Source organism: Zalophus californianus, chromosome 16, assembly GCF_009762305.2.
Source record: "Zalophus californianus isolate mZalCal1 chromosome 16, mZalCal1.pri.v2, whole genome shotgun sequence".
In the NCBI taxonomy this organism is placed as follows: Eukaryota; Metazoa; Chordata; class Mammalia; order Carnivora; family Otariidae; genus Zalophus; species Zalophus californianus.
This window is the reverse complement of record NC_045610.1, coordinates 42,001,042-42,027,309: the sequence shown is the minus strand read 5'-3', so window position 1 is coordinate 42,027,309 and position 26,268 is coordinate 42,001,042. Positions and strand designations below refer to the sequence as shown.

Below are 26,268 nucleotides of genomic sequence, written 5' to 3'. Positions count from 1 at the left end.
ATTTTGATTTCTTTTTAAAGATTTTATTTATTTATGAGAAAGAGAGAGAGAGAGAGAGAGAGGCAGGCAGAGGGATGCGGGACTCCATCCCAGGACCCTGGGGTCATGACCTGAGCCAAAGGCAGATGCTTAACCGACTGAGCCACCCAGGTGCCCCAACTAATTTTTTTTTAAAGTAATCTCTAGGGGCGCCTGGGTGGCTCAGTTGGTTAAGCGACTGCCTTCGGCTCAGGTCATGATCTTGGAGTCCCGGGATCGAGTCCCGCATCGGGCTCCCTGCTCGGCAGGGAGTCTGCTTCTCCCTCTGACTCTCTTTCCTCTCGTGCTCTCTATCTCTCATTCTCTCTCTCTCAAATAAATAAATAAAATCTTTAAAAAAAAAAAAAAAAAAGTAATCTCTACACCTAACATGGGGCTCGAACTCACAACCCTGAGATCAAGAGTCGCATGTTCTACCAACTGAGACAGCCAGGCGCCCTTGTTTAAGATCATTTTCCTGAAATGCAGTACTTCAAAGTTTCTTTTGTCAGGTAACAGAAATGTATGGTCAAAAAAACCCAATAGTCTGACAAGGTACAAAAGGAAAACAAAGTCTCTATATCACCCTCTTGCCCCTTCTCCAGAAGTAAGCAGTTACCAGTTTCAGAAAGTCAGGCAGAAATGGTCATAGTAACTCCCAAATCTTTGATGGACAGCTCAAATGTTACACCAGAGACAATGAGACCTAAAGCTAGAAAAACTATGTAGAGACAGGTCCATTCCCTTCATACCTGGGCTGTAGGCTCCTCTGGGGTCTTCATGTCTGATCCTAAGACCTTCACCAGTGATGAATAATGTGCAAGGGGCTTCTTCCCTGCCCTCACGACTGGCCGCTTTTCTGGTACAGCTGGTGGTGGGGCTTCGTGGACTTGCATCTGCAGTTGGTTTCCCTGCTTCACTGCCATCTGAGAGGATACGTTATGAAATAAAAATGTATCGTGTGATTCTCCTTTCCCAAATGAAATCTCAAAGACATCTGAACACAAGGGATATGGTGATTTATGCTGAAAATATTAGGATTTACCTTTATTTTATTAAATCTAATGGCATATACTATGCTAATAGTCATCCTGCTGTTTTTTTTGCCCAAAGTGTTAACTAGGAATGGTTTTATTATCAAAAACACAAAAGTTGGTTTAGGACAGCACTTTATTAGGTGAGATGTTCTCATTAACTGGGTTACTACTTTTCTGTTGAACTGGTTTTTATGTATGACCCCACTTATGGTTTGTTTTTTAATTTTTATTTATTTATTTATGAGAGAGAGAGCATGAACAGGGAGGGGGCTGAGGGAGAGAGAAAAACAGACAAACCATTGAGCAGGGAGCCTGACGTGGGGCTTGATCCCAGGATCCTGGGATCATGACCTGAGCTGAAGGCAGATGCTTAACCAACTGAGCCACCCAGGTGCCCCAGCCCACTTATGGATTTTAACCTCTCAAAAAAATCAATCCCAGACTACCAGAACCCAAGAAACTTAAAGTTATGTCCTATAATTAAGCGTTTATTTTTCCATTAAGAATAGTATTTTGGAAAGAACGCTTGGGTGGTTACCTCTTTTTGAAGAGCATCTTCTTAAAAATCCTATTTTGAAAACTCTACTTCAGGGAACATCTGAGGTTCCATGAAGGTACTCCAGTGTCCAAGAACAGATTAGGGGTCAAGTCTATCAGTTTCTAGATCTCCCCACTTGTCACCCAGTGACAAGAACTCTTCTTTAATCTCTTTACATATCAGACTTAAGCTTCCATTTAAAAATAGCATTCTATGGTCTAAAAGTTTGAAAGGTACTATTTTGAGATCAGGGATCAGCAAATTTTCTTAAAGGGTCACATAATAAATATTTTAGGCGTGCAGGGGCGCCTGGGTGGCTCAGTCGTTAAGTGTCTGCCTCCAGCTCAGGTCATGATCTGAGGGTCCTAGGATCAAGCCCCGCTTCAGGCGCTCCCTGCTCTGCGGGAAGCCTGCTTTTCCCTCTCCCACTCCCCCTGCTTGTGTTCCCTCTCTTGCTGTCTCTGTCAAAAAATAAAATCTTAAAAAAAAAAATTTTTTTTTTAGGCTTACAGGCCATACAGTTTCTTCTCAAGTCTGCACAAAAGCAGCCACAGACAATATGTAATAAGAATGGCTGGGTTCCAATAAAACATAATTAATAAAACATACGGCTGGGCTACTGGCTAGTTTGCCAACCCCTTTTCTAGACCATAAGCCAAGAAGCTGGTAGTAAAATGTATCGTACAGTACGTGGAAAAAAACTGCTCAAGAAAGGACTATAATGAAATGTGTCAAAATATAAACATGGGATCTTATTATAGCAAGTACTATGTAAAAATGTATATAAAAAGTCTTGCTTCTTGAGACAGGGCACGCTTATACGACATCTAGACTCCCGAGGTCTGAGATTTCTTTCTTTCTTTTTAAAAGATTTTAGTTGAGGGACGCCTGGGTGGCCCAGTAGTTAAGCGTCTGCCTTCGGCTCAGGTCATGATCCCAGGGTCCTAGGATCGAGCCCCGCATCGGGCTCCCTGCTCTGCGCGAAGCCTGCTTCTCCCTCTCCCAATCCCCATTTGTGTTCCCTCTCTTGCTGTGTCTCTGTCAAATAAATAAAATCTTAAAAAAAAAAAAAGATTTTAGTTGAGAGAGAGAGCATGCGAGCGTGTGCACTGGAGCACAAGTGTGTGTGGGGGAGCAGAGGGAGAGTGACAAGCAGGCACCCTGCTCTGCAGCCATCAATGTGGGGCTCGATACCAACACCCTGAGATTATGACCTGAGCCGAAGGCAGAAACTGAACCAACTGAACACCCAGGCATCCCCCGAAGTCTGAGATTTCTGACTAAACAGGTAAACAGTGATTATGGGAAAGAGAGAAGAGTTTTGAAGCCCACAGACTTTTTTTTTTTTTTTTAGTGAAACTACTGTAGCTTCTGAGAATAGGGAAAGAGAAAAGCCAGGAGGAGTTGGTAAAGGGTAAAAGGGCGTGGGGGACAGCATGTTACAACAGCTTAAAAGCAAAGAGGAAATGGGGCAGCTGGGTGGCTGTCAGTTAGGCATCTGACTCTTGATTTTGGTTGGCTCAGGTTGTGATCTCAGAGTCATGAGATCGAGCTCCAAGTTGGGCTCCACGCTGGGTGTGGAGTCTGCTTAAGATTCTCTTTCTCTGGGCGCCTGGGTGGCTCAGATGGTTAAGCGTCTGCCTTCAGCTCAGGTCATGATTCCAGGGTCCTGGGATCGAACCCCACATCAGGCTCCTGGCTCAGCGGGGAGCCTGCTTCTCCCTCTCCCTCTGCCTCTCTGCTCATGTTCTCTCTCTCTGTGTATCTGTGTCTCAAATGAGTAAATCCTTAAAAAAAAAAAAAAGGTTCTCTCTCTACCTCTGCCCCACGCCCTTGCTCCCTGTGCACTCTCCAAAAAAAAAAAAAAGGCAAAGAGGAAATAGGAAGACCACATGAAAACTGGGAAGAAGGAAATTGTGAAGCATGAGATTACTCAGAGATGAGTATCTCAACTAAGAGAAACCAGGGTGGGGCCCGAATGTCCAAAACCAAGAGACTAGCTGGTAAATAAGAATGTCTGAATAAAAACCAAGAAGACTGGCTAAACTGTTGAATCCAGTGGCACCCACAATGGCAATTCTGACCAGGCAACAGAAAGGGTTAAACCAGCTCCCAATTTAAAAAAATCTTGCCTTAGGGCACCTGGATAGCTCAGTCAGTTAAGCATCAGACTTTTGATCTCAATTCAGGTCTGGCTCTCAGGATTCTGAGTTCAAGCCCCACCTTGGGCTCCACAATGGGTGGTCCATGGTGGAGCCTACTTAAAAAAAGAGAATCTTGGGGCGCCTGGGTGGCTTAGTCATTAAGCGTCTGCCTTCAGCTCAGGTCATGATCCCAGGGTCCTGGGATCGAGCCCCGCATCAGGCTCCCTGCTCAGCAGGAAACCTGCTTCTCCCTCTCCCACTCCCCCTGCTTATGTTCCCTCTCTCCCTCTCTCTCTGTCAGATAAATAAAATCTTTTAAAAAAAAAAAAAGAGAGAGAATCTTCCCTTTCCCTCCCTAGACCAAAAATGATTATGGAAAAGAGTTTAGTAGTGGATTAGAAGTTCATAAAGGATAGTCAAACTTTAAAGAAAAAAATCTTAATTACAAAGGTGGTAATGAAGGGACAGCTGGGCACACCTTAAAGAAGTGACCTTGAGAAATGCTCTAAATCATTACTGACAAACGAGATGAACTCAAAGGTTTGTACCTTAAATTCTCCTGCATTATCCTATAACATTCTATAGGAAACAAGGTAAAGGAAGATGAAAAGTGTGAACCAGAAAGCATCATTTATTATTTTTTTTAACTATTATTAAGTAGGCTCCACACCCAGCATGGAGTCCAATGAGGGGCCTGAACCCATGGCCCTGAGATCAAGACCTGAGCTGAGATCAAGAGGCAGACGCTCAACAGAATGAGTAACCCAGGAGCCCCTCTTTGTATTTTTAAATGCGACAATGGTGATACCAAGACCAAAGATGAGAGGAAACAATAACTAGAAAAGAATCTTTTATCAGGAGCTGCCTAGCTGAGTGGTAAGCCCTACTTATCACATTCTCTAAAAATCTGTTCTGCGGGGATGCCTGTGTGGCTCAGTTGGTTAAGCGTCTGCCTTCGGCTCAGGTCATGATCCCAGGGTCCTAGGATGGAGTCCCACACTGGGTTCCTTGCTCAGCAGGGGGCCTGCTGCTTCCTCTGTCTCCGGCTCCCCCTGGTTGTGCTTTCTCTCTCTGACAAACAAATTCATAAAATCTTAAAAAAAAAAAATCTGTTCTGCTGTGTTTCATTAGTGTCTGCCCATGGCTACTGGATTTCAGGTTCTAGTTTTAATAAATTTTTTAAAAAGGTTTTTATTTATTTATTTGTTTGTTTGCAAGAGAGGGAGATAGCACAAGCAGGGGGAGGCGCAGAGGGAGAAGCAGGCTCCCCACTGAGCAGGGAGTCCGATGCAGAGCCTGATCCCAACACTCTGGGATCATGACCTGAGCCAATGGCAGCTGCCTAACCGACTGAGCCACCCAGGCACACCTAGTCAGTAAATAGTTTTAAAATTATTTGAAAATAAGATGAAATGATCAATGATCATTACCTTAAGTGCTTCTTCATACTCTCCTAAAAAGACAAAGAACATATACTGTGATATTTCTTCACCAGCCCAAAAGATTCTATTTAAGTACAGCCAATCCTTACTTTTAAGAATTTTTTGCTTACAATCCTTTTACATGAACAGCTGCTACCTTTTTGCTGACAAACTCCCTTCCAATCCCACTGTAAATAGAAACTACTTGTAGATTAGTTCTCTCTCTTAAATTCCCCTCTTTCTGCTACTGGAGCCTTCCAGCTACTGAAACCTCAACCCAGCGGCCTCATACTAGGTTTAGGGAAGCTCAGGACTCAAGAGAGTTCATGGGTAGTGTTAATACAGGCAGGCCTCAAACATACTGCAGGTTTGGTTCCAGACCACTACAATAGTGAATATCGCAAAAAAGCAAGTCAAATGAATTTTTCTGTCTCCCAGTGAATATAAAAATTATGTTTATACTATCTGCAATCTATTAAGTGTGTAATAGCATTATGCCTAGAAAAAAAAAGTACATACCTTAATTTAAAAAAATACTTTATTGCTAAAAAATGCTAACCATCATCTGGGTGTTTAGCAGGCATAATTATTGATCACAGATTATCATAATATATATAATAACAATGAAAAAGTTTGAAATATTGAGAGAATTGTCAAAATGCGACACAGACACAGAGTGAGCAAATCCTGTTGGAAAAAGTGATGCAGGGTTGCCATAAACCTTCAATTTGTTAAAAAAAAAAAAAAAAAAAAAATTAGAGCTGGTTAAAATAAGCTTTGGGGGGGCTAGCCTGGGAGCCTATTCTTCAAATAGAACATTGCTCCGTGTGGGAAAAGGTGCTCCAAGCTCTGAACAACCAACCATCTTATAATTAAATTCTGGAATACCACTTTATATGTTTGTAAGTTGACAGTAATATATATACCAAGTCAGGGACAAAGGCAACACCAGGAGAATGGAGTTGTATGTGTTGAACTGGGAGGCATATTTTCAGAAGATTACCACCTTAAATATAAGAGAAGCTTCCATTAAAGCTGTCCTTAGGGTCGAAAGGCACTAATCTTTATACAAAAAACTGCTACAAAATAAAAATCCACTATGTAACTAATGCTGTTGGCTGAGTGAATGAGATGTCAATTTACTGTATACTAAATTCCACTCTAAAATAAATATTGCAGCAAGATCTGAGTGGAAGTGGAAATGTATACACTCATGAACAGACTAAAGCTTTTAAATATGGCTGAACAGGTTCTCTCAGGAACTCACCTTGACTATTGATGGATACCTGTAAAAGGACAAAAGCAACAGTGAATATAAACTTCCTGTCAATTGAACATTTTTGTTACTAGGACCAGCCTCACAGATAAGATGCACACTCTCAGATTGGGGGTCAGCTTTTCCATTATCGTGAACTAATTGTGAATAATAATTAAGGACTTTTATTGCTTAACTCCTGTATCCTCCTTATATTTCAGGTACATTAAGAAGGAACATAATACAGCGGTTAAGAGCCTGGGCTCTGGAGCCAGAAGGTAGGGAATGAATCCTTACTCTACTATTTCCAAGCTTTTGTGCTTCTGGGCAAGTTACTTAGCCTCTCTGGGCCTCAGTTTCCTTATGGGTAAAAGATAGATAATAACATAACACCTCATACATAGTAGTGTTGTTAGTCTGACATGTAACCACTCAGTAAAGGTTTGCCATTATTTTTATCATAAACTAAATGGCAACTTGTAAAATATTTGAACTGTATCACTATATAGTTTTAAAAGTTATCTCTCAAATTTCCTTCAATGTTGCTTCCTTATTTCTTAACTCCATCTCAGATGCCACTGTCAGCTCAGAACATGCAACTATCAAGTACATTTAAACCACTACACAATGAAAAAAACACTAGTCTGAACTTTTCAATCCGCCATCACTCTTGAGAAATTAGATCCCTATTCTGGATACCTGGCCATGGGTACTGTCATATACTTTACCTCTTCGTTTTCCTCATCCAGGTATTTTATTTGAATAGTGGTCAGATCAAATGAAACTTTTACCTGCAAATGAAATGTACATGCTATATGATCAAGATATCAAAAAGGCAGGTTGTAACAGAAACCCAGAAGTCAAAAGAAAGGATGGGCATATTTCATTACGTAAAAATTAAACATTTAAATGGCATAAAAGAAAAAAACCATGAATAAAGTCAAAAGACAAAGAATAGTGGGGGGGTTATTTACAACTCATAACAAAGGGTTATTATCTGCAATACACAAAGACCATCTGCAAAAATGCTAATTGTTAAGATTAACACAACCCAGGTAAAAAGGGGCAAAAATGTATAGAGATTTCATACAAGAGAAATCAGTTGTGCCCAACAGATAACATGAAAAGATGTTCAACCTTAATGGTCGTCAGAACAATGTAAATTTAAGCAATGACATGTCATCTCAACAGAATGGTAAAAACATTTTAAAGCCATAATATCCACTGTTGTCAAAAATCCAGGGCATTGTCATACATTTCTTTTATTTTTTAAAGATTCTATTTGAGAGAGAGAGACAGACAGCACAAGCAGGGGTAGCGGCAGCAGAGGGAGAAGCAGGTTCCCTACTGAGCAAGGAGCCTGATGTGGGACTTGTCTGAGGACCCTGGGATCATGACCTAAGGAGAAGGCAGGAGCTCTAAAGCCAGGTGCCCCCTGTCATACATTTCTATGAGGTGCTACAATTGTTCTGCAAAGAACCTGGCAGTATCTATTAAAATTTAAAATTATATGCATTGTGACCCATTAATCTCTCTTTGGGAAACTATCCTACAGAACAGTGCATAAGTTATAAAGACAAAGAGATCTCTCCTGTAGTTCATTATACAATGGTAAAAAGCAAAACAAAAACAACAAAAAAAACCCTTTTTTTTGAGGGCACTAAGTGAAATAACAACAATGAACTCATAGATACAGACAACACATTGGTGGTTGCCAGAGGCAGGGGTGGGAGGTAGATGAAATGGGTGAAGGTGGTCAAAGGTACAAACTTCAGTTATAAAACAAGTCCTGGGGATGGTAATGGTAAATACAGTTAATAATACTGTGCTGTGTATCTGAAAATTGCTAAGAGAGTAGATCTTAAAAGTTCTCATTACAAGAAAAATATTGTAACTACGTGTGGTGACAGATGTTAGCTAGACTTACTGTGATCATTTTGCAATCTATACAAACAGAACTGTTATGCTGTACACCTGAAACCTATATAATGTTATAGGGCAATTATACCTCCATTAAAAAAACTAGATACAATCTTTCAGTAAGAAATGGTTAAATTATGGGAGGACAACACCAAAATATTGTAGACAATCCATAGCTTTAAAAAGGATGAGCTCAGATCCTTATCTATTGATTGAGAACTCTCTGTAATATACTGCTGGGGAAAAAGAGCACGCTGCAGAATTATGTTTATAGTATGATCCTAGGACGAAATCTGTATGAACATGGAAAATGTGGATAAGTACATACAGAGCTGTTAACTCTGGTTATCCCAAAGAGGTGGGAATAGTGGATGGAAGGAGGAAGGAATAGAAAGATAGTAACTTTTTCTTTATATATATTTGGATTGTTTCACTTCTAATGGGCACGTATTACCCTCTTATAATTTAAAATTTACAATAAAGAAAAAAGTTCAACTCATTTAACTACTAGAAAAAGAACACTAACTGTGTTTAATTTTCAGATCATTTGACAAACAGACCCAACTTTCTCGATAACCACCTGTTTAGAACAGTATAAAGAAATAATTGCTGGAAGACAGAGAACTAGATCAGATCATCTTGTTAAGTCTCCCCACCGTTTTTTTTTTCCTTTTTAGTTTTCATGCCACATAACCAAATAAAGCAGGTTTTTACCAGAGTTTCGCTGGTTAAACAGAGTTGTGTAGGAAGTAAAACATTCACCACTGCAAACCAAACAAAAACAGAAGAGTACAAAGGGCAAACCAAGAGGAGGAAAGGCACTGACAACAACACAAGAACAGATGAGTAGTTAAGCACCTGTGGGAGTTTTTCTGCTCAACTTTTTTTTTTTTTTTTTTTTGTAAGTAGGATCCAGGCCCAGTGTGGAGCCCAATGCAGGGCTCGAACTCACTGCCCTGAGATCAAAACCTAAGCTGAGATCAGGAGTCAGATGCTTAACCAGCTGAGCCACCCAGGTACCCCACTACACAACTTTTAGATATTCAATCTCTGAGCTAGCAATAAAAACGATTAGCTTGCAAAACATAGGTTATACCCTTGGTGGTTCACAAACCACAGTAACGTATCTGCTCTGAGGCAGAACATTTAGCTGGGGCCTGGTTAGGGTGGGGCCCACACCAATTCATTGCTCATGCTGTTTCTAAAATAAACAGTTTTTAAAAGTCCTAGCTGCAAATTAAAGAATTTGTTTGTACCCTGGGGGTGGGGTGGGGGGTGGTGATGGTGGTGCACATCTGTATGAATACTGAACCCGTCAAAGGTAATTTTCCAAAAGACCTAGAAAAGGCAAATATGACAGCTATGAAACAACACAGCTAAAAATAGCTACCTTTGAAAAAATTACGTTTAAAGGATGGAGAAAAAACTAACACTCACCATAGCTTCGACATCAGCCCAAGTTGTATTTTCTGGATCGGAAACCAGAAAGCTTTGAGTTTCATTTTCAAAAGTCACATTTAGAGTAACCTGTGGTTCCATGCTGTGGGGCTAGAGTTGAGAGGATGGGGGAGAGAGAACACACATTAGAGCCAGTTCTATAAACTGCATAAACAGGCATTCAACAAAAGCTTGTGAAGACCTAATATGGGCTAGGCTGGGAAGATACCTCAGTGAATACAACAGCGTCTCTGCTCTTCTGCTATCTATCTATTTAAAAGATTTTATTTATTTACCAGAGACAGAGCATGAGCAGGAGGGAGAGGGAGAAGCAGGCTCCCCACTGAGTGGGGAACCCGATGTGGGGCTTGATCCCAGGACCCTGAGATCATGACCTGAGCCAAAGGCAGATGCTTAACCAACTGAGCCACCCAGGCACCCTCTTCTCCTATTTATAACCTGGTGGGTGGCTTAAAACAAACTCACTGTTTTGTTTTGTACTATTTTTTTATTATGTTAATCTCCGTACATTAGTTTTTGATGTAGTGTTCCAGGATTCACTGTTTGCGTATAACACCCAGTGCTCCATTCAGTACGTGCCCTCTTTAATACCCACCACCAGGCTAACCCATCCCCCCACCCCCTCCCCTCTAGACCTCCCAGTTTGTTTCTCAGTGTCCACAGTCTCTCATGGTTCGTCTCCCCCTCCGATTTCCTCGCCTTCATTTTTCCCTTCCTGCTATCTTACTTTTTTTAACATGTAATTTTGTTTTTTAAAGATTTTTATTTATTTATTTACTTGAGAGAGAAACAGAGCAAGAGAGCGTGTGGGCGGGGAGCAGGAGGGGAGGAGCAGAGGGAGAGAGACAAGCAGTGGACTCTGCGCTGAGCACAGAGCCTGATGCGGGGCTTGATCCCAGGAGCCTGAGATCACGATCCAAGCCAAAACCAAGAGTTGGATGCTCGACCAACTGAGCCACCCAGGAGCCCCTTTGTGTGTGTGTGTGTGTTTTAAAGATTTATTTTAGAGAGAGAGTGCACGCAAGCAGGCAAGAGGCAGAGGAAGAGAAGCAGACCCCCCGCTGAGCGCAGAGCCCCACCAATCCCATGACCCCAAGACCATGACCTGAGCTGAAATCAAGAGTCAGAGGCCTACCCAGGTACCCCCAAATCTCACTGTTAGGTGCTTGTTGAGACCGTGTAAATTTTGGCCACACCCACAGAAATCATCTAACATTCGTAAAATCCTTTTGGATTTTATGGAACTTTATATGATTAGTTAATTCAATAGATACTACTGAATACCTGCTAGTAGCAGGACAGAAGAATGAGACCCATAGGTCTCTAACCTCAGGGAATTTACATTCTCCTAACTTGAAAGTGACATTCTACATTTTTTTTCTTGGAAAAGCAGGCTTTTTCTAAATTTGAGCAACCCAGGTTCTCTGTTAGATCAGTTTTAACAATTTAGAGGACAAAATACTAGCCAAGAAACTAACAGGGGTAGCAGTCAACACCTTTCATTCAAGTTCATGTGTTTTTTTGTTTGTTTTACTTTTTTCTTTTATGGAGAATTTCATACATAAAAGTAGAGAGTGATGGACGTATAATTAGAATAGAAAACTCAAGGCTACCCTCATTTCATCTATACTTCTGTATTGCCCCCACCCAATTCCCCCAATATGGATTGACAGTAGTCAACTGTTTTAACCTAACTATAGTAATCTAATTAAAAAAAAACTATTATGGGAAAATTTAAACATATACAAAAGAGAAGGATTAATATACAATGAACCCCTAAGGACCCATCAGCTATCTTCCATAATTATCATCAACACAGGGCTAATCTTATTATAGCAATACCTGTTCCCTATTGGATTATTCTGACAGACAGCCATTACTTCATCCATAAAATTGAGCATGTAACACTTTAAAAAAAAAAAGGCTTTTTGAAAACTGTAATACTATTATCATGTCTAAAAAGTTAACAATTCTGTAACTGAATGTCTACTCTGGTCAGTTTTTTTTTTTTTCTTTAAAAATTCTATTTTTAAGTGGTCTCTACACCCAACATGGGGCTTGAACCTAAAACCCCAAGATCAAGAGTTGCACATTCTATGGACTGAGCTGGCAAGGCGCCCCTCTGGTCAGTTGTTTTTAATTAAGGATTTTATTCACCGATGAGTTGTTAGACTGGTTTGTTCTTATGACTTTATGAAAAAAGTTTAAAATCTAAACCTAAGTTGTAATGAGAAAGGTCATCTTTTAAACATATTCATCAACAAATCTTTTAAGAAATCTCTTCAAAGAACCAGATTCTGCCCTATGCACAGGAAGTAGGAGATGAATAAGACTAAGTCTCAGGAGTTTGCAGCATACCAGGGGAGGGAGCAAAAGGGTTGAGGAGAGCTGGGCTCCAGACACAGCTGACACATTACTAGCCACGTAGCGGTGAGCAAGTCATTTAACCCCTAAGCTTCAGCTCCTTAATTTGAAAATAGGTCAAATAAAAATGTGTGTGCAAGTTCTCTGAAAACGTTACTCAAATATAAAAATGATTACGATAAGTTAGTCTTTAGAAGCCAAAATGCACTGCCCTGTGAAACAATACAATTGAGGCTGTCATTAAAAAGGATCTTGAACTCTCTGAGGATCAGGGATTTTTTAAACCCAAAACAATTACCCTCCAATTTTTTCCATTCTTCATCTTTACCTAGAGCCAAGTTCACTACCAAAAAAATACCAGTTTCTAGCAGCAATCTGCCGACATCTAGTATTCATTTATATGGAATGCAATTCTTGGGGTCCTTAACATTTGGACAGAATTCCTGTCAACTCCCCAGATTCTTGGGCAAAAAATATCAGGGAAATGAAGTAACTGATTCAGTCAGCCAAAAAGTGGATATTCTGAAACACATTCTCACTTTTCAATATCCGAGAAACTCGGAACTTCCACACTTTTGAGAATCCAGAAGGAAGGAAACTAATCTAACTCCCCTTTTCTCAAATTACACAATTAAAATTAGTTTAGTTACTTTGGAGCTCATCCAGCTGGTAGGCTGATGAGAGAAAACAGGAAGTGGGGGGATTCTAGCTGAGCTGGATCAAATCCAGGTCTTCATAAAGAATTGCCTATTTCTGTTTGGCTTTTATGTGAAAATTCTTTCAGCAAGAGCATTAATCTTGAACTTGTGGAAATACCAAAGCTATAGTTAGCACCATCTGTCCTTGTGGGTTTAAAGTCAGTAAAGTCAGATGGCTGGGGCCTAGGCCTTCAGCTTTCAAAACCGGCATTATTATAAGTTCACGCCACTGGCTCACCTCTGCTTGGCACAAATCAGTTTTTCCTCTATGTCAGTTTTTTCAGGAATACCAAAAATCCCGTTAATGAAGCAGACCTGGAAACCCGAGCTTTGATTATTGTCTCCGCCAAAGGCCTGACAAGCTATCTGGGGGTTAAAATGTGTGACCTATAGCTGGGTGTTTGACAAAAAGGAAACACGGTGTCTTTCCAATACCAGAGATCCCTGACCAAGGAGACTTCTTATGAGGTTCTCAACAAGCGGAGACGGATGAGGTTGGGAGGCTGTGTGGGCAGTGTCATTTTTTTTCTCCTTGCAGACTTTATCCTAGTCTTCCAGTTATCGTTTCCTAGCACTCCACGTCCCCAAAACAGTGTCACCACCCTTTGAGGACTCTCTCTCGTTTTCTCTGCCTAGGCCCCCTTTCTGCTAGGAAGTCTAAGCCACGGACCCTCCATCTCTCTCGCAGTATCCGCCCCCTCGGCCACTCGATCCGAACGGCTCTCTCATACGGCCACTGACAAGACTGGCTGCCCCCCAGACACGAAAAAAGTAGCCCCTCTTTTTTTGCAGGATCCCTTCCTTAAACTTCCCCTAGCCCTCTCAGTGGCGATGTGCTCCCACCCGTCCGTAACCGCAGCTGCTTCCTTACCAGCTCCCCGCCCCCGGGGGGCGCCTGCCGGAGGCCAGTGCAAGAACCGTTCCCTGCCAGCTCCGCAGCTATCCCTGCGGCGTGAGAGTCTAATATGGCGGATAGAAATAGGGCCTAGTCCCCAGTTTCTGAGTTTCCGACAAGGTGATTGGCTCTTACCAGTTGTCCCTCAAAACTACCATCCCACTGATTGGCCAATCGTGCGTGGCAGGGGCGGGGCAGGAGCTGCCAGAACACCACAACAATAACAAACACTGAGGCAGAGGGGCGGAACTACGAGTGCGCAGTCGTAGTCAAAAGTGCATTTCCCCTTCCCAGGTAAATTCGGCGCCCTCCGCGTTCCCTTAGGTCACTGACCTTAGTGGACTCCTTGCCCGGGACTCGCGGGGCTAGATGGGAATTGTAGTTTTCCTGGGACTTGTAGATTCTTTAGCCAATTCGCCGCTCTCAAGATATGAAAACCTAACACTCCAATCCATATCTATTGACGTGCGTAAGCGTACCGAGCTCTTCAAACTATCAACTGGCTTGCCGTGAGAATCGCGCCCGCTTCCGGTGTCGGAATCGCTGCTCCATAAGACTACAGTTTCCAAGCAACACTGTGGCGAAGGCCTTTCGATCCGCAATGCATGCTGGAAATCGTAGTTTTTCCCACACAATCTTTTTATTTACCGAAACTGGAGACTTCCATTGAAGCGGAAATGTGAGGAAACAGGGCCCCTTTTTGCGACTGTTTCAGGCACTATCTTGCGCTCATATTCGGGCCTCAGGTAGTGATTACGGCCCTAGTCCAGCAAATTCTGTGACGTAATAAGCCGTAAGTGGAAGCGTAGAGGTGAGGGGGCAAGGGCCTAATAGAAAAGTCCGGGAGAATTCTTTCTCTTCCGTCCCTTTCTAATTACGTAACGCGGGGAAAATGGATGACCAATCGGGAGCCGGGAGAGACTCTCGGCTCTTTCTGCTCAGCTCTTCCGTAACGTGTTTCGATCTCGTATTCTGAGAGGTTCTCGCTCAGTGGCTGCGGCCTGTTTCCCTGGCAACAGGAAAGCGCGGGAATTACAGATAAATTGAAAGTGCGACTGCGCGACGTGAGCTCGTTAAGGCTTTCTGGATTGAGGGCAGTCCGGCGAATTTTTCAGGGAAGTGGGCCCCTGGACCCGGGAAGCCCGGACGCTTTGCTCTGGGTGAAGGTGAGAGAGCCCGCGGGAAGGGAGAAGGTCCAAGGGGGTGCTCCGAGGGACAGGAAACAGGTATAGACTGGGAGAGCAAGATGGGTGTTATCTGGCAGGGACCGGCAGAGGATGGAACCTGAAAAGACTTAAGACGTTGAGTCTGGGGAAATCGTGGGGACGGGGGCACTTTGTGGGTCTCGGGGCAGGGGAGGCACTGAGGATAAGGGAGGAGGGCAGGGTGTGTCCGAGAGGGAATCCTGATGGCAGGAACTGGAATGTGTCCTGAGGGGAGCATCATAGTAGTCTTTTTAAGACCGGCTGGTATGTGTGAGAAGGAGATCCTGAGGAGGGAAAGGGGCTAGGAATGTGTCTGAGAATAGGAGAATGCTGGATTTTGTTGGAGGGAGAGCCCTTAAAAAAGAACTGGCTTCATACGCGTTTCTGAGAAGGGACAAGAAGAAAGTAGAGGGGCGTCAGTAGTCACAGATGCTATTGGCATGGACGTGCCTAAAGAGGATCCTGAGATGAATGCTGACTAGTGGGAAACACTGGGGAAGAGCAGGGGTGGGGAGCGTTGGTTTTGTTTTTGTTGAGGCTAGCTTTCAGCAAGAAAAAGAAAAGAGCCAGGATGATTGGAGAAATAAGAGGCTACCATCACTCACCCAGTCACCCCACTGTGGCTTTCTTTTTCTTGGAGAGAGGAAAAGACTAAAAGTGGTTGGAGGCTTTATGTGGAAAAAAAATACGGAATTTAAGTGGTCTTAATTACAAAAAAACCCAGCTTTTCAAATTAAAAAAAATAAAGCTTTTGTCATTAATTCTATGATTGGTATAATTTTAAAGCACTCCAATCTTAAATTTCTTATTTAAAAATGACATTTAATGAAACTAGGCTATTGTTCTTATAAACCTTTCAAAGTAACGTGTGTATACATACAAATATACACGTATATATTTAAGCTCATGCCTTAAAATTCGTTGGAACAGGAAGAAATGGATTTACCTGCAGATCGTGTTGAAGAAGTGCAAAATGTCCTTAATGCTATGCAGAAAATCTTAGAGTGTCCAATCTGGTAAGTTGACGGAAGAGTTTATTAATTTGAGATTCTTCTTTACTTGATTATATCCTATGCAAATAAGTAGAATTGACCTTGCATATATTAAGAAGAAAAAGTTATAATAACTATTAAGATTAGACTATTAAAGTTGCTGCTTGGGGCGCCTGGGTGGCTCAGTCATTGAGCATCTGCCTTTGGCTCAGGTTATAATCCCAGGGTTTTGGGATCGAGCCCCGCATCGGGCTTCTTGCACCATGGGAAGCCTGCTTCTCCCTCTCCCACTCGCCCTGCTTGTGTTCCCTCTCTCACTGTGTCTCTCTCTGGCAAATAAATAAATAAAATCTTTTCTAAAAATAAATAAATAAAGTTGCTGCTTTTCTTAATCAAGAGCTTTGGGAATGTAGGAAATTACTCCTTTTTCTCCACTCTGCCTCTCCCCTTTCCTTTTTACTCCCTTAACATATTCAGCCCCCCTATCTTTCCTAGCTCACAGACTGTCTTGATTGATTCTACTTTGCCACAGAGATCTGGTTTGGAGTAATTGACCTTTTCATCCCAGCTCTAAAAACAACTCTATCACTTGGAATGGGCATAGTTAATAGTGGCAAAATAAAATCACAAATAATTTGTGCATGTGTGTGGTTAGGTCTTTGGTTGAACTAGCCCTGTATATTTAAATAAGAGTACTTGGGTGGGGGGGCGCCTGGGTGGCTCAGTTGGTTTAGCATCTGCCTCCCAATCAGGTCATGATCCTGGGGTCCTGGGATCAAGCCCCAAGTTGGGCTTCCTGCTCATTGGGGAGTCTGCTTTTCCCTCTCCCTCTGCCCCTCCCTCCACTGGTGTTCTCTCTCTCTCTCTCTCAAATAAATCTTAAAAAAAAAAAAAAAATCTTTAAAAAAATAAATAAAAATACTGGGGTACCTGGCTGGCTCAGTTGGCAGAGCATGTGACTCTTGATCTCAGGATTGTGAGTTTGAGCCCCGTATTGGGTGTAGAGATCTCTTAAAAATAAAATCTTTTAAAAAAGGAATACTGCAGGGCGCCTGGGTGGCTCAGTCGGTTGAGCGACTGCCTTCGGCTCAGGTCATGATCCTGGAGTCCCGGGATCGAGTCCCGCATCGGGCTCCCTGCTCGGCGGGGAGTCTGCTTCTCCCTCTGACCCTCCCCCCTCTCATGTGCTCTCTCTCTCTCTCTCATTCTCTCTCTCAAACAAATAAATGGATAAATCTTTAGAAAAAAAAAAGGAATACTGCAATTCATCAAAGCCTTTGGCAAGTCTCTGACTTTTTGAGTGAGCCTTTGTTTTCTCATCTATAAAGAGGGGGCTAGAATAGTCAAGTTTTTTTTTGTTGTTGGTTTTTTTTAAGATTTTATTTATTTATTTGATAGAGAGAAAGTGAGAGCACAAGCCTGGAGACAGGGGAGGGAGAAACAGGCTCTCCACTGAGCAGGGAGCCCGATGCGGGGCTTGATCCCAAGACTTTGGGATCATGACCCGAGCTGAAGGTAGCCGCTAAACTGACTAAGCCACTCAGGTGCCCCTCAAGGTTTTTTGTTTTTGTTTTTTTTTTTTTAAATCCTTGAGGCATAATTTACATACAGTGAAATGCATAGACCTTAAGTGTGCAAGTCAATGAGTTTTGACAAGTGTATATATATGTGTAAACCAGTCGAGATATATAACAGTTTTATCACCCCAGGAAGTTCTCATTCAGGAGCTCTTAATTTGCTGACCCTCCTTGACCCTTGGAGGCCTATGGCTAGAACTTTATTTCAATATAATTAGTTTCTTTTGTTTTTTTTTTAAGATTTTATTCATTTATTTGACAGAGAGAGACACAGCGAAAGAGGGAACACAAGTGGAGGAGAGGGAGAAGCAGGCTTCCCACTGAGCAGGGAGCCCTATGTGGGGCTCGATCCCAACACCCTGAGATCGTGACCTGAGCCGAAGGCAGACGCTTAACAACTGAGCCACCCAGGCGCCCCAATATAGTTAGTTTCTTGTATAATTTTATATTTTTTATTTTATGCACTTCAAAGCATTACTCTGAGAAGGGTGTTTATGGGCTTCACCAGCTGCCAAAGGGAGTCTGTGGCACAACAAAGGTTATGAACCTCAAGTAGTCACTAGGTGATATCTATGGTGTTTGCTAAACCTACAAAATAATTAAAAACTATACCTTAGTGTCTTGGTGAAAAGCCAAAAAGGAACCTTAGAAGAATTGTTGCCTATCCTCTTCCATCTTACTCGTTTTACTCTGGTCAATCTGGCCTCTTGGGTTTTTTTGTTTTTTGTTTTTAAGTAGGCTCCACACCCAGCATGGAGCCCAGTACCGGGCTTTAACTCACAACCCTGAGATCAAGACCTGAGCCGAGGGGCGCCTGGGTGGCTCAGTCGTAAAGCATCTGCCTTTGGCTCAGGTCATGGTTCCAGGGTCCTGGGATCGAGCCCCGCATCGGGCTCCCTGCTCTGTGGGAAGCCTGCTTCTCCCACTCCCCATGCTTGTGTTCCCTCTCTTACTGTGTCTCTCTCTGTCAAATAAATAAAATCTTTGAAAAAGAAAAAAAAGAGCTGAGATCAAGGGTTGGGATGCTGGGCGCCTGGGTGGCTCAGTCAGTTAAGTGGCTGCCTTCAGCTCAGGTCATGATCAAGGTCCTGGGATCAAGTCCCACATCAGGTTCCTTGCTCAGTGGGGAATCTGCTTCTCTCTCTCCCTCTGCTTCTTCCCCCCCACCCCTTCTCATACTCTCTCTCTCTCAAATAAATAAATAAAATCTTTAAAAAAAAGAGTTGGATGCTTACCTGACTGAGCCACCCAGGCACCCTTGGTCATTCTGGCCTCTTTATTCTTCTTCAGACATACAACATATTCTCCTGCCTCTGAGCTTTTATGCTTGCTATTCCCTCTGCCTGGAATGTTCTACCCCTGATAATTGTGTGGCTTACAGATCTTGATTAAAATACCGCCTTTTCAAAGAGGCATTTCCAGACAACCCTATTTATAATGATACCACCATTACCCCCAACACACTTTTTATTTCCCTTTCCTGTTTTTTTTCCCCCATAGGTCTTATTACTATCTAACATTCCGTATAATTTGTTTATTCTTTTTCTTTACCCTTACAGGATTTAAACTCCAGGAATCAGGGGTTTTTATTTGTTTTGTTTACTTTCATATCCTTAGTAATTAGAGCAGTGCACCTGGGACATAGTAGCCACTCACTAAACATTTGTTGAAGGTATTAGATAATAAGCTAAATTGATTCTTCGATAGTTTAATGGTTTTTAATATGGTGATGGTTAGTGGTGGGTAATATTCAAAAAGTAAATTAGAAAGCTGCACCTATTGCCCCTTACCTTCAATAAAGGAGAGTAAATTCAAGTAAATTTCTCTTTGTGCTTCAAAGTTGTTTTTCATATATGGAGTCAAGTAAATAAGATTAAAGAAAATGCAAGTTGTGTTTCCAGAGAGATACAAGATTTATAAGTAGCCCTCCTTTCCCTTGCCCCTCAACATTTCAGCTAAATAAAAACAAGAGCTAAATGAGATTTATAGCCTACTTTATGAATCATCAGAGCCAAAGAAGCAGGAAATGACAACTGGAAAAAAAATTGCTTTTGAAACAGCATAAAACTTACTCATGAAAATTACAAAGAGTGATCAAAAAGTCCTCAATAGTGTGGCATCGGGGTCCATTTATTTTACATTTCCACGAGACTCAGTCATAAAAATGTAATGTTCTTTCTCATTCTCGCAAATTAAACCATCAATTAAAAAACGCAGATATGTAAAAAATGCAGATGCAAGAATGAAAGTTAATGCTAAGTTTTCATTTTCAGTTAGCTATTGTATGTTTTCCAGCTCTCTATTTTTTTTAATCTATTTTCTATTAGCAATAGACTTAGGTTTTTAAACTACAACTTTTCATTCTCTTCGTTGTTAAACCTTAAACTCATTCAAAGGGAAAGTTCTAGGATGGGATCATACCTACTCTACTTTTTGTTTATTTGTTTAACAGTCCCCTTGGGTCGCCTAGGTGGCTCAGTCGGTTGAGCATCTGACATCTGCTCTGGTCATGATCCCAGGGTCATGGGAATGACCTCGTCCCTGCTCAGCGGGGAGTCTGTTTCTCCCTCTGCCCCTCCCCCTCACTCGTGCTCCCGAACTCTCTCTCTCAAATAAATAAATAAAAAGTTTAAAACAAAAAAACAGTGCCCAGATAATTTGCAATCGTGTCTTAATAAATGGTTCCTGATTATGACTGGAAACAGTGTTATGGTAGCTAGAGGGTAGGCTTCCAGCTTCTTTGAGGTCTCTTGAGCTAAAATACATTCTGTTGGCCTCTATTTAAATTACCATTGGTGTTTATTTCTGATAATTGGTAGTTCTTTCTAACTTTTTGCACATGACTCTAAAATTTTTGACTTTCAGAAGAGTTTGCTAAAATGTGTATCCTGATAGGTGCTGGTGGTTTTTCAAACCTAACCCAGCTTCTCTTTCCAACCACTTATACCCATGTTGGAAGCCCAAAATGCAAATACACAGTAAGTCTAAAATATTGCCTGACCCAAAAAGTATTTAAAATATTTGAATCACTTTCACAGCGAACATTTACTTTCATCGGGACCTAGAAGAGGACTGTCTTAACTTTTTTCATTCCCATTCCCTCTTTTTTTTTTTTTTAAAGATTTTATTTATATATTTGAGTGAGAGAGCAGGGGCAGGGTGGGGTGGGGAGCAGCAGGCAGAGGGAGAAGCAGGCTTCCCAATGAGCAGGGAGCCCAATGCAACGATGCAACTCGGGACTTAATCCCACTTAACCCCAGGACCCTGGGATCATGACCTGAGCCTAAGGAAGATGCTTAAGCAGCTGAGCCACCCAGACGCCCCTTTTCCCATTACCTCTTCAAGCTTTTTTTCAACAGTTCTTAACCTTTTTACATATCGAAGTTTTCATCTGTTTAAAGTTTGTGTTTACAGTATGTTTGTATAGCTCAGCTTATAATTACCAGACTGAAACATAATTATTTCAGAGTTGAGTCAGTGGTGAGAATGAAAGCCATCTGGTATCATAGCTAAATCCAATTTCGCCTTTACTGAGAATTTCTTTGATGTGTAGCTTATCTGAGGAATTGTGATTTAGTAGCAAATCAGAGTTCTCTTTTTCGGTGATTTTTCTTTTTATTTTCTTTCATTTTTTTAAAAAGATTTTATTTATTTATTTGACAGAGAGAGACACAGTGAGAGAGGGAACACAAGCAGGGGGAGTGGGAGAGGGAGGAGCAGGCCTCCTGCAGAGCGGGGAGCCCGATGCGGGGCTCAATCCCAGGACCCTGGGACCATGACCTGAGCCGAAGGCAGACGCCTAATGACTGAGCCACCCAGGCGCCCCTGATTTTTCTTTTTAAAATCACATTAGGTCTAGCTGGATAATAATTCTCTCATTGGTACAAGTCATCTCAGGTTGTGAACATTTTCTTAAGTAACATTTAATTTTTTTCTGACAATAACCTGAAGAGACTGGTAGAGTGGATGACAGAGAAGGAACCCAGGGTTCAGGTTGAGGGTTTGGCCTGAGGTCACTCTGCTAAGAAAATAGAGAACTGATAGTAGAACCCTGGCCTTCTGACTTTCTGTGGTATTTTCCTCTCTGTTACCTGTGCTGCGTCAGAAGCCCTGTGATCCTAAGAGTTGTGTTACCAAACTTTTCACAACGAGGCTATTGTCCCCCAGCTTTTCTTGGGCTCCTTTTTAAAAAGTGAAACACGTAATGAAAAGACCCACATTCCTGCCACACACAGGTGGCCTGTTGTTTGATGTCCTGCCTGAACTGTACCAAAAATCCGTTGCTGAAGCTCTCTTTCAGAATAAAAGATAGACTTAAAATCACCTATAGGTTCCTACCTGCTCAGGCTCCCAGCTGCCTGTCTGACCTCTTCTACTAGTGCTTCTCCCATGGCCTGCTCGCTGACCCTCAGAAACACTGGCAGGGGCTTGCTCAGAGTCTGCCTTCTCTGCTCCCTCTGCTGGAATGTCCTTCCCCCAGTTGTTGCACAGCCTGTTTCCTCACATTATGCAACTCTTTGCCAATGTCCCCTCAGTGAGGCCTTTCTGTATACACCCGCCCCCCCCATACCCACACAGCACTCTCCATCCCTGTTACTGGGCTTTATTTTTATTTTTAGCCCTTATTCCCATATGTTCTTTTTTTAAATTTTTATTGTTATGTTAATCACCATACATTACATCATTAGTTTTTGATGTAGTGTTCCATGATTCATTGTTTGTGCATAACACCCAGTGCTCCACGCAGAACGTGCCCTCTTTAATACCCATCACCAGGCTAACCCATCCCCCCAACCCCCTCCCCTCTAGAAACCTCAGTTTGTTTTTCAGAGTCCATCGGCTCTCATGGTTCGTCTCCCCCTCCGACTTACTCCCCTTCATTCTTCCCCTCCTGCTATCTTCTTCTTTTTTTTTCTTAACATATATTGCATTATTTGTTTCAGAAGTACTGATCTGTGATTCAACAGTCTTGCACAATTCACAGCGCTCACCATAGCACATACCCTCCCCAATGTCTGTCACCCAGCCACCCCCTCCCTCCCACCCCCCACCACTCCAGCAACCCTCCGTTTGTTTCCTGAGGTTAAAAATTCCTCACATCAGCGAGGTCATATGATACATGTCTTTCTCTGATTGACTTATTTCACTCAGCATAACACCCTCCAGTTCCATCCACGTCGTTGCAAATGGCCAGCTCTCATTCCTTTTTATGGCTGCATAATATTCCATTGTGTATATATACCACATCTTCTTTATCCATTCATCTGTCGATGGACATCTTGGCTCTTTCCACAGTTTGGCTATTGTGGACATTGCTGCTATAAACATCGGGGTGCACGTACCCCTTCGGATCCCTACGTTTGTATCTTTGGGGTAAATACCCAGTAGTGCAATTGCTGGATCGTAGGGTAGCTCTATTTTCAACTGTTTGAGGAACCTCCATACTGTTTTCCAGAGTGGTTGCACCAGCTTGCATTCCCACCAACAGTGTAGGAGGGTTCCCCTTTCTCCACATCCCCGCCAACATCTGTCGTTTCCTGACTTGTTAATTTTAGCCATTCTGACGGGTGTGAGGTGGTATCTCATTGAGGTTTTGATTTGGATTTCCCTGATGCCGAGCGATGTTGAGCACTTTTTCATGTGTCTGTTGGCCATTTGGATGTCTTCTTTGGAAAAATGTCTGTTCATGTCTTCTGCCCATTTCTTGATTGGATTCTTTGTTCTTTGGGTGTTGAGTTTGATAAGTTCTTTAGAGATTTTGGATACTAGCCCTTTATCTGATATGTCATTTGCAAATATTTTCTCCCATTCTGTCGGTTGCCTTTTGGTTTTGTGGACTGTTTCTTTTGCTGTGCAAAAGCTTTTTATCTTGATGAAATCCCATTAGTTCATTTTTGCCTTTGCTTCCCTTGCCTTTGGTGATGTTTCTAGGAAGAAGTTGCTGCGGCTGAGGTCAAAGAGGTTGCTACCTGTGTTCTCCTTTAGGATTTTTATGGACTCCTGTCTCACGTTTAGGTCTTTCAACCATTTGGAGTCTATTTTTGTGTGTGGTGTAAGGAAATGGTCCAGTTTCATTCTTCTGCATGTGGCTGTCCAATTTTCCCAGCACCATTTGTTGAAGAGACTGTCTTTTTTCCATTGGACATTCTTTCCTGCTTTGTCAAAGATAAGTTGACCATAGAGTTGAGGGTCCATTTCTGGGCTCTCTATTCTGTTCCATTGATCTATGTGTCTGTTTTTGTGCCAGTACCATACTGTCTTGATGATGACAGCTTTGTAATAGAGCTGGAAGTCCGGAATTGTGATGCCGCCGGCTTTACTTTTCTTTTTCAATATTCCTCTGGCTATTCGGGGTCTCTTCTGGTTCCATACACATTTTAGGATTATTTGTTCCATTTCTTTGAAAAAAGTGGATGGTATTTTGATGGGGATTGCATTGAATGTGTAGATTGCTCTAGGTAGCATTGACATCTTCACAATGTTTGTTCTTCCAATCCATGAGCGTGGAACGTTTTTCCATTTCTTTGTGTCTTCTTCAATTTCTTTCATGAGTATTTTATAGTTTTCTGAGTACAGATCCTTTGCCTCTTTGGTTAAATTTATTCCTAGGTATCTTATGGTTTTGGGTGCAATTGTAAATGGGATCTACTCCTTGATTTGTCTCTCTTCTGTCTTGTTGTTGGTGTATAGGAATGCCACTGATTTCTGTGCATTGATTTTATATCCTGCTACTTTACTGAATTCCTGTATGAGTTCTAGGAGTTTTGGGGTGGAGTCTTTTGGGTTTTCCACATAAAGTATCATATCATCTGCAAAGAATGAGAGTTTGACTTCCTCTTTGCCGATTTGGATGCCTTTGATCCATATGTTCTTGTTTAATTCTCAGTTCTGCAACTAGACTGAAAGTTCTGTGAGGACAGGCTTTGTTTTGTCTACTGCTGTGCCTCCATCTCCAGAAGCAGTACTTGTGTATGGGAGCTGCCCAATAATTCCTTGTTCTCTTAGTAAATGAAATAATCTCAGGAAGATACTAAGATTTTGTGAATAGACTGGTAGGGTTGGGAATTTGGGTGATGAATTTTCTTTTCTCAAAATTTTAATAGTTTTCTATTTTATTTTTTTATTTTCTAAATTTTCTTTGGTGAGTATTTATTACGTTGTTTTTTACAAAGTAATCACAAGCCAAGCATCATGTACCTCTTGAAGTGACATAATAAAAGTCCTAGCACACAGTACCACTAGTAAAGTGTTCTTATCAAAAAATTGAATCTGGATTTGATTGAGCCTGTAGGTCTAGTTTATAGGAACTAGAGGCTAGAGGAACATGTTAAACCACATTATAGGGTTACAGTCAGTAAAATTCAGGATGTGGGAAATGGTACTGATTGGGGGCACCTGGGTGGCTCAGTCGGTTAAGCATCTGCCTTCAGTTCAGGTCATGATCCTGGGGTCTTGGGATCGAGCCCTGCATCGTGCTCCCTGCTCAGTGGGGAGTCTGCTTCTCCCTTTCCCTCTGCCCCTCCCCCTGCTTGTGCTCTCTCTCTCTCAAATAAATAAATAAAATCTTTTTTAAAAAATGATAGGATTGGGGCGCCTGGGTGGCTCAGATGGTTAAGCGTCTGCCTTCGGCTCAGGTCATGATCCCAGGGTCCTGGGATCGAGCCCCGCAGCGGGCTCCCTGCTTGGTGGGGAGTCTGCTTCTCCCTCTCCCTCTACTGTTCCCCCTGCTTGTGCTCTCTCACTCTCTGTCAAATAAATAAATAAAATCTTAAAAAAAAATGATACGGATCAAATGACCTACTTTTTAAAATAAATGACAAGGGGGAAAGGGAGGTGAAATCTATAGATTAAAAGACACCTGAGACGTATCAACCAAATGCAATGCATGGATCTTGTTTGAATCCTGATCTAAATAGATTTGGTTATTATTATTTTTTTTTAATTTTATTTATTTATTTGACAGAGAGAGACACAGAGAGGGAACACAGCAGGGGGAGTGGGGGTGGGAGAAGCAGGCTTCCCGAGGAGCAGGGAGCCCAATGCGGGGCTCGATCCCAGGACGCCGGGATCATGACCTGAGCCGAAGACAGACACTTAACGACTGAGCCACCCAGGCTCCCCAAAATAGATGTAATTATTAAATTTTAAGAGACAGTGAGGGAAATTAGACTATTATATGTTAGATGTTATAAAGGAATTACTATTTTTTAAAGATTATTTATTTGAGAGAGAGAGAACATGGCAGGGAGGGACAGAGGGAGAAAGAGTTTTAAGCAGACTCCATGCTGAGCACAGAGCCTGACGCGGGGCCCAATCTCATGACCCTGAGATCAGGGCCTGAGCTGAAGCCGAGAATCAGACATTTAACCAACTGTGCCACCCACGCGCCCCTAAAGAAAATTATTTTTTGAGAGTAATAATGGTTTCTTGGTCACCCTAAAAAGATCTTTGTCTTTTAAAAAAATACCTGAAATATTTATAGATGAATGACTCCTGGGATTTATTTTAAAATAATCTGGGCTTTGGGTTGGTGGTCATATGGATGTAATAAGACTGGCTTTGAGTTGATAACTGTAACTGAGTGGTGGTACATGGAGTTCATTTTACTATTTTATTTGTGTAAATAATTGAAAATTTCCATATTAAGAAATTTAAGGGGTGCCTGGGTGGCTCAGTCATTAAGCGTCTGCCTTCAGCTCAGGTCATGATTCCAGGGTCCTGGGATCGAGCCCCATGTTGGGGTCCC

The 26,268-nt window shown here is 42.1% G+C and overlaps 2 protein-coding genes across 16 annotated transcripts in view; one reads left to right on the top strand and one right to left on the bottom strand.

Moving 5' to 3' along the window:
* NBR1 (NBR1 autophagy cargo receptor) overlaps positions 1-14,222 on the bottom strand; it is a 30,568-nt gene extending 16,346 nt beyond the window's left edge. For 3 of the 4 annotated variants that reach the window (XM_027624575.1, XM_027624577.1, XM_027624578.1), the window contains exons 1-6: positions 13,725-13,849; positions 9,771-9,881; positions 7,142-7,204; positions 6,426-6,444; positions 5,168-5,190; positions 771-944 (exon numbers count right to left, since the gene is read on the bottom strand). In XM_027624575.1, the coding sequence (XP_027480376.1) occupies positions 771-944; positions 5,168-5,190; positions 6,426-6,444; positions 7,142-7,204; positions 9,771-9,872 (381 nt within the window). In that variant the 5' untranslated portion in view covers positions 9,873-9,881; positions 13,725-13,849. Of the gene's footprint in view, positions 1-770; positions 945-5,167; positions 5,191-6,425; positions 6,445-7,141; positions 7,205-9,770; positions 9,882-13,724; positions 13,850-14,081 lie in introns of those variants that run through there. The other variant, XM_027624576.2, reaches the window with a different exon arrangement.
* The window catches only part of BRCA1 (BRCA1 DNA repair associated), a 67,316-nt gene continuing 55,001 nt past the window's right edge, over positions 13,954-26,268 (top strand). For 2 of the 12 annotated variants that reach the window (XM_027624569.2, XM_027624567.2), the window contains exons 1-2: positions 14,620-14,914; positions 15,884-15,969. In XM_027624569.2, coding sequence (XP_027480370.1) covers positions 15,890-15,969 — 80 coding nt within the window. In that variant the 5' untranslated portion in view covers positions 14,620-14,914; positions 15,884-15,889. Of the gene's footprint in view, positions 14,043-14,612; positions 14,975-15,856; positions 15,970-26,268 lie in introns of those variants that run through there. The other 10 variants (XM_027624568.2, XM_027624563.2, XM_027624565.2 and 7 more) reach the window with 9 other exon arrangements.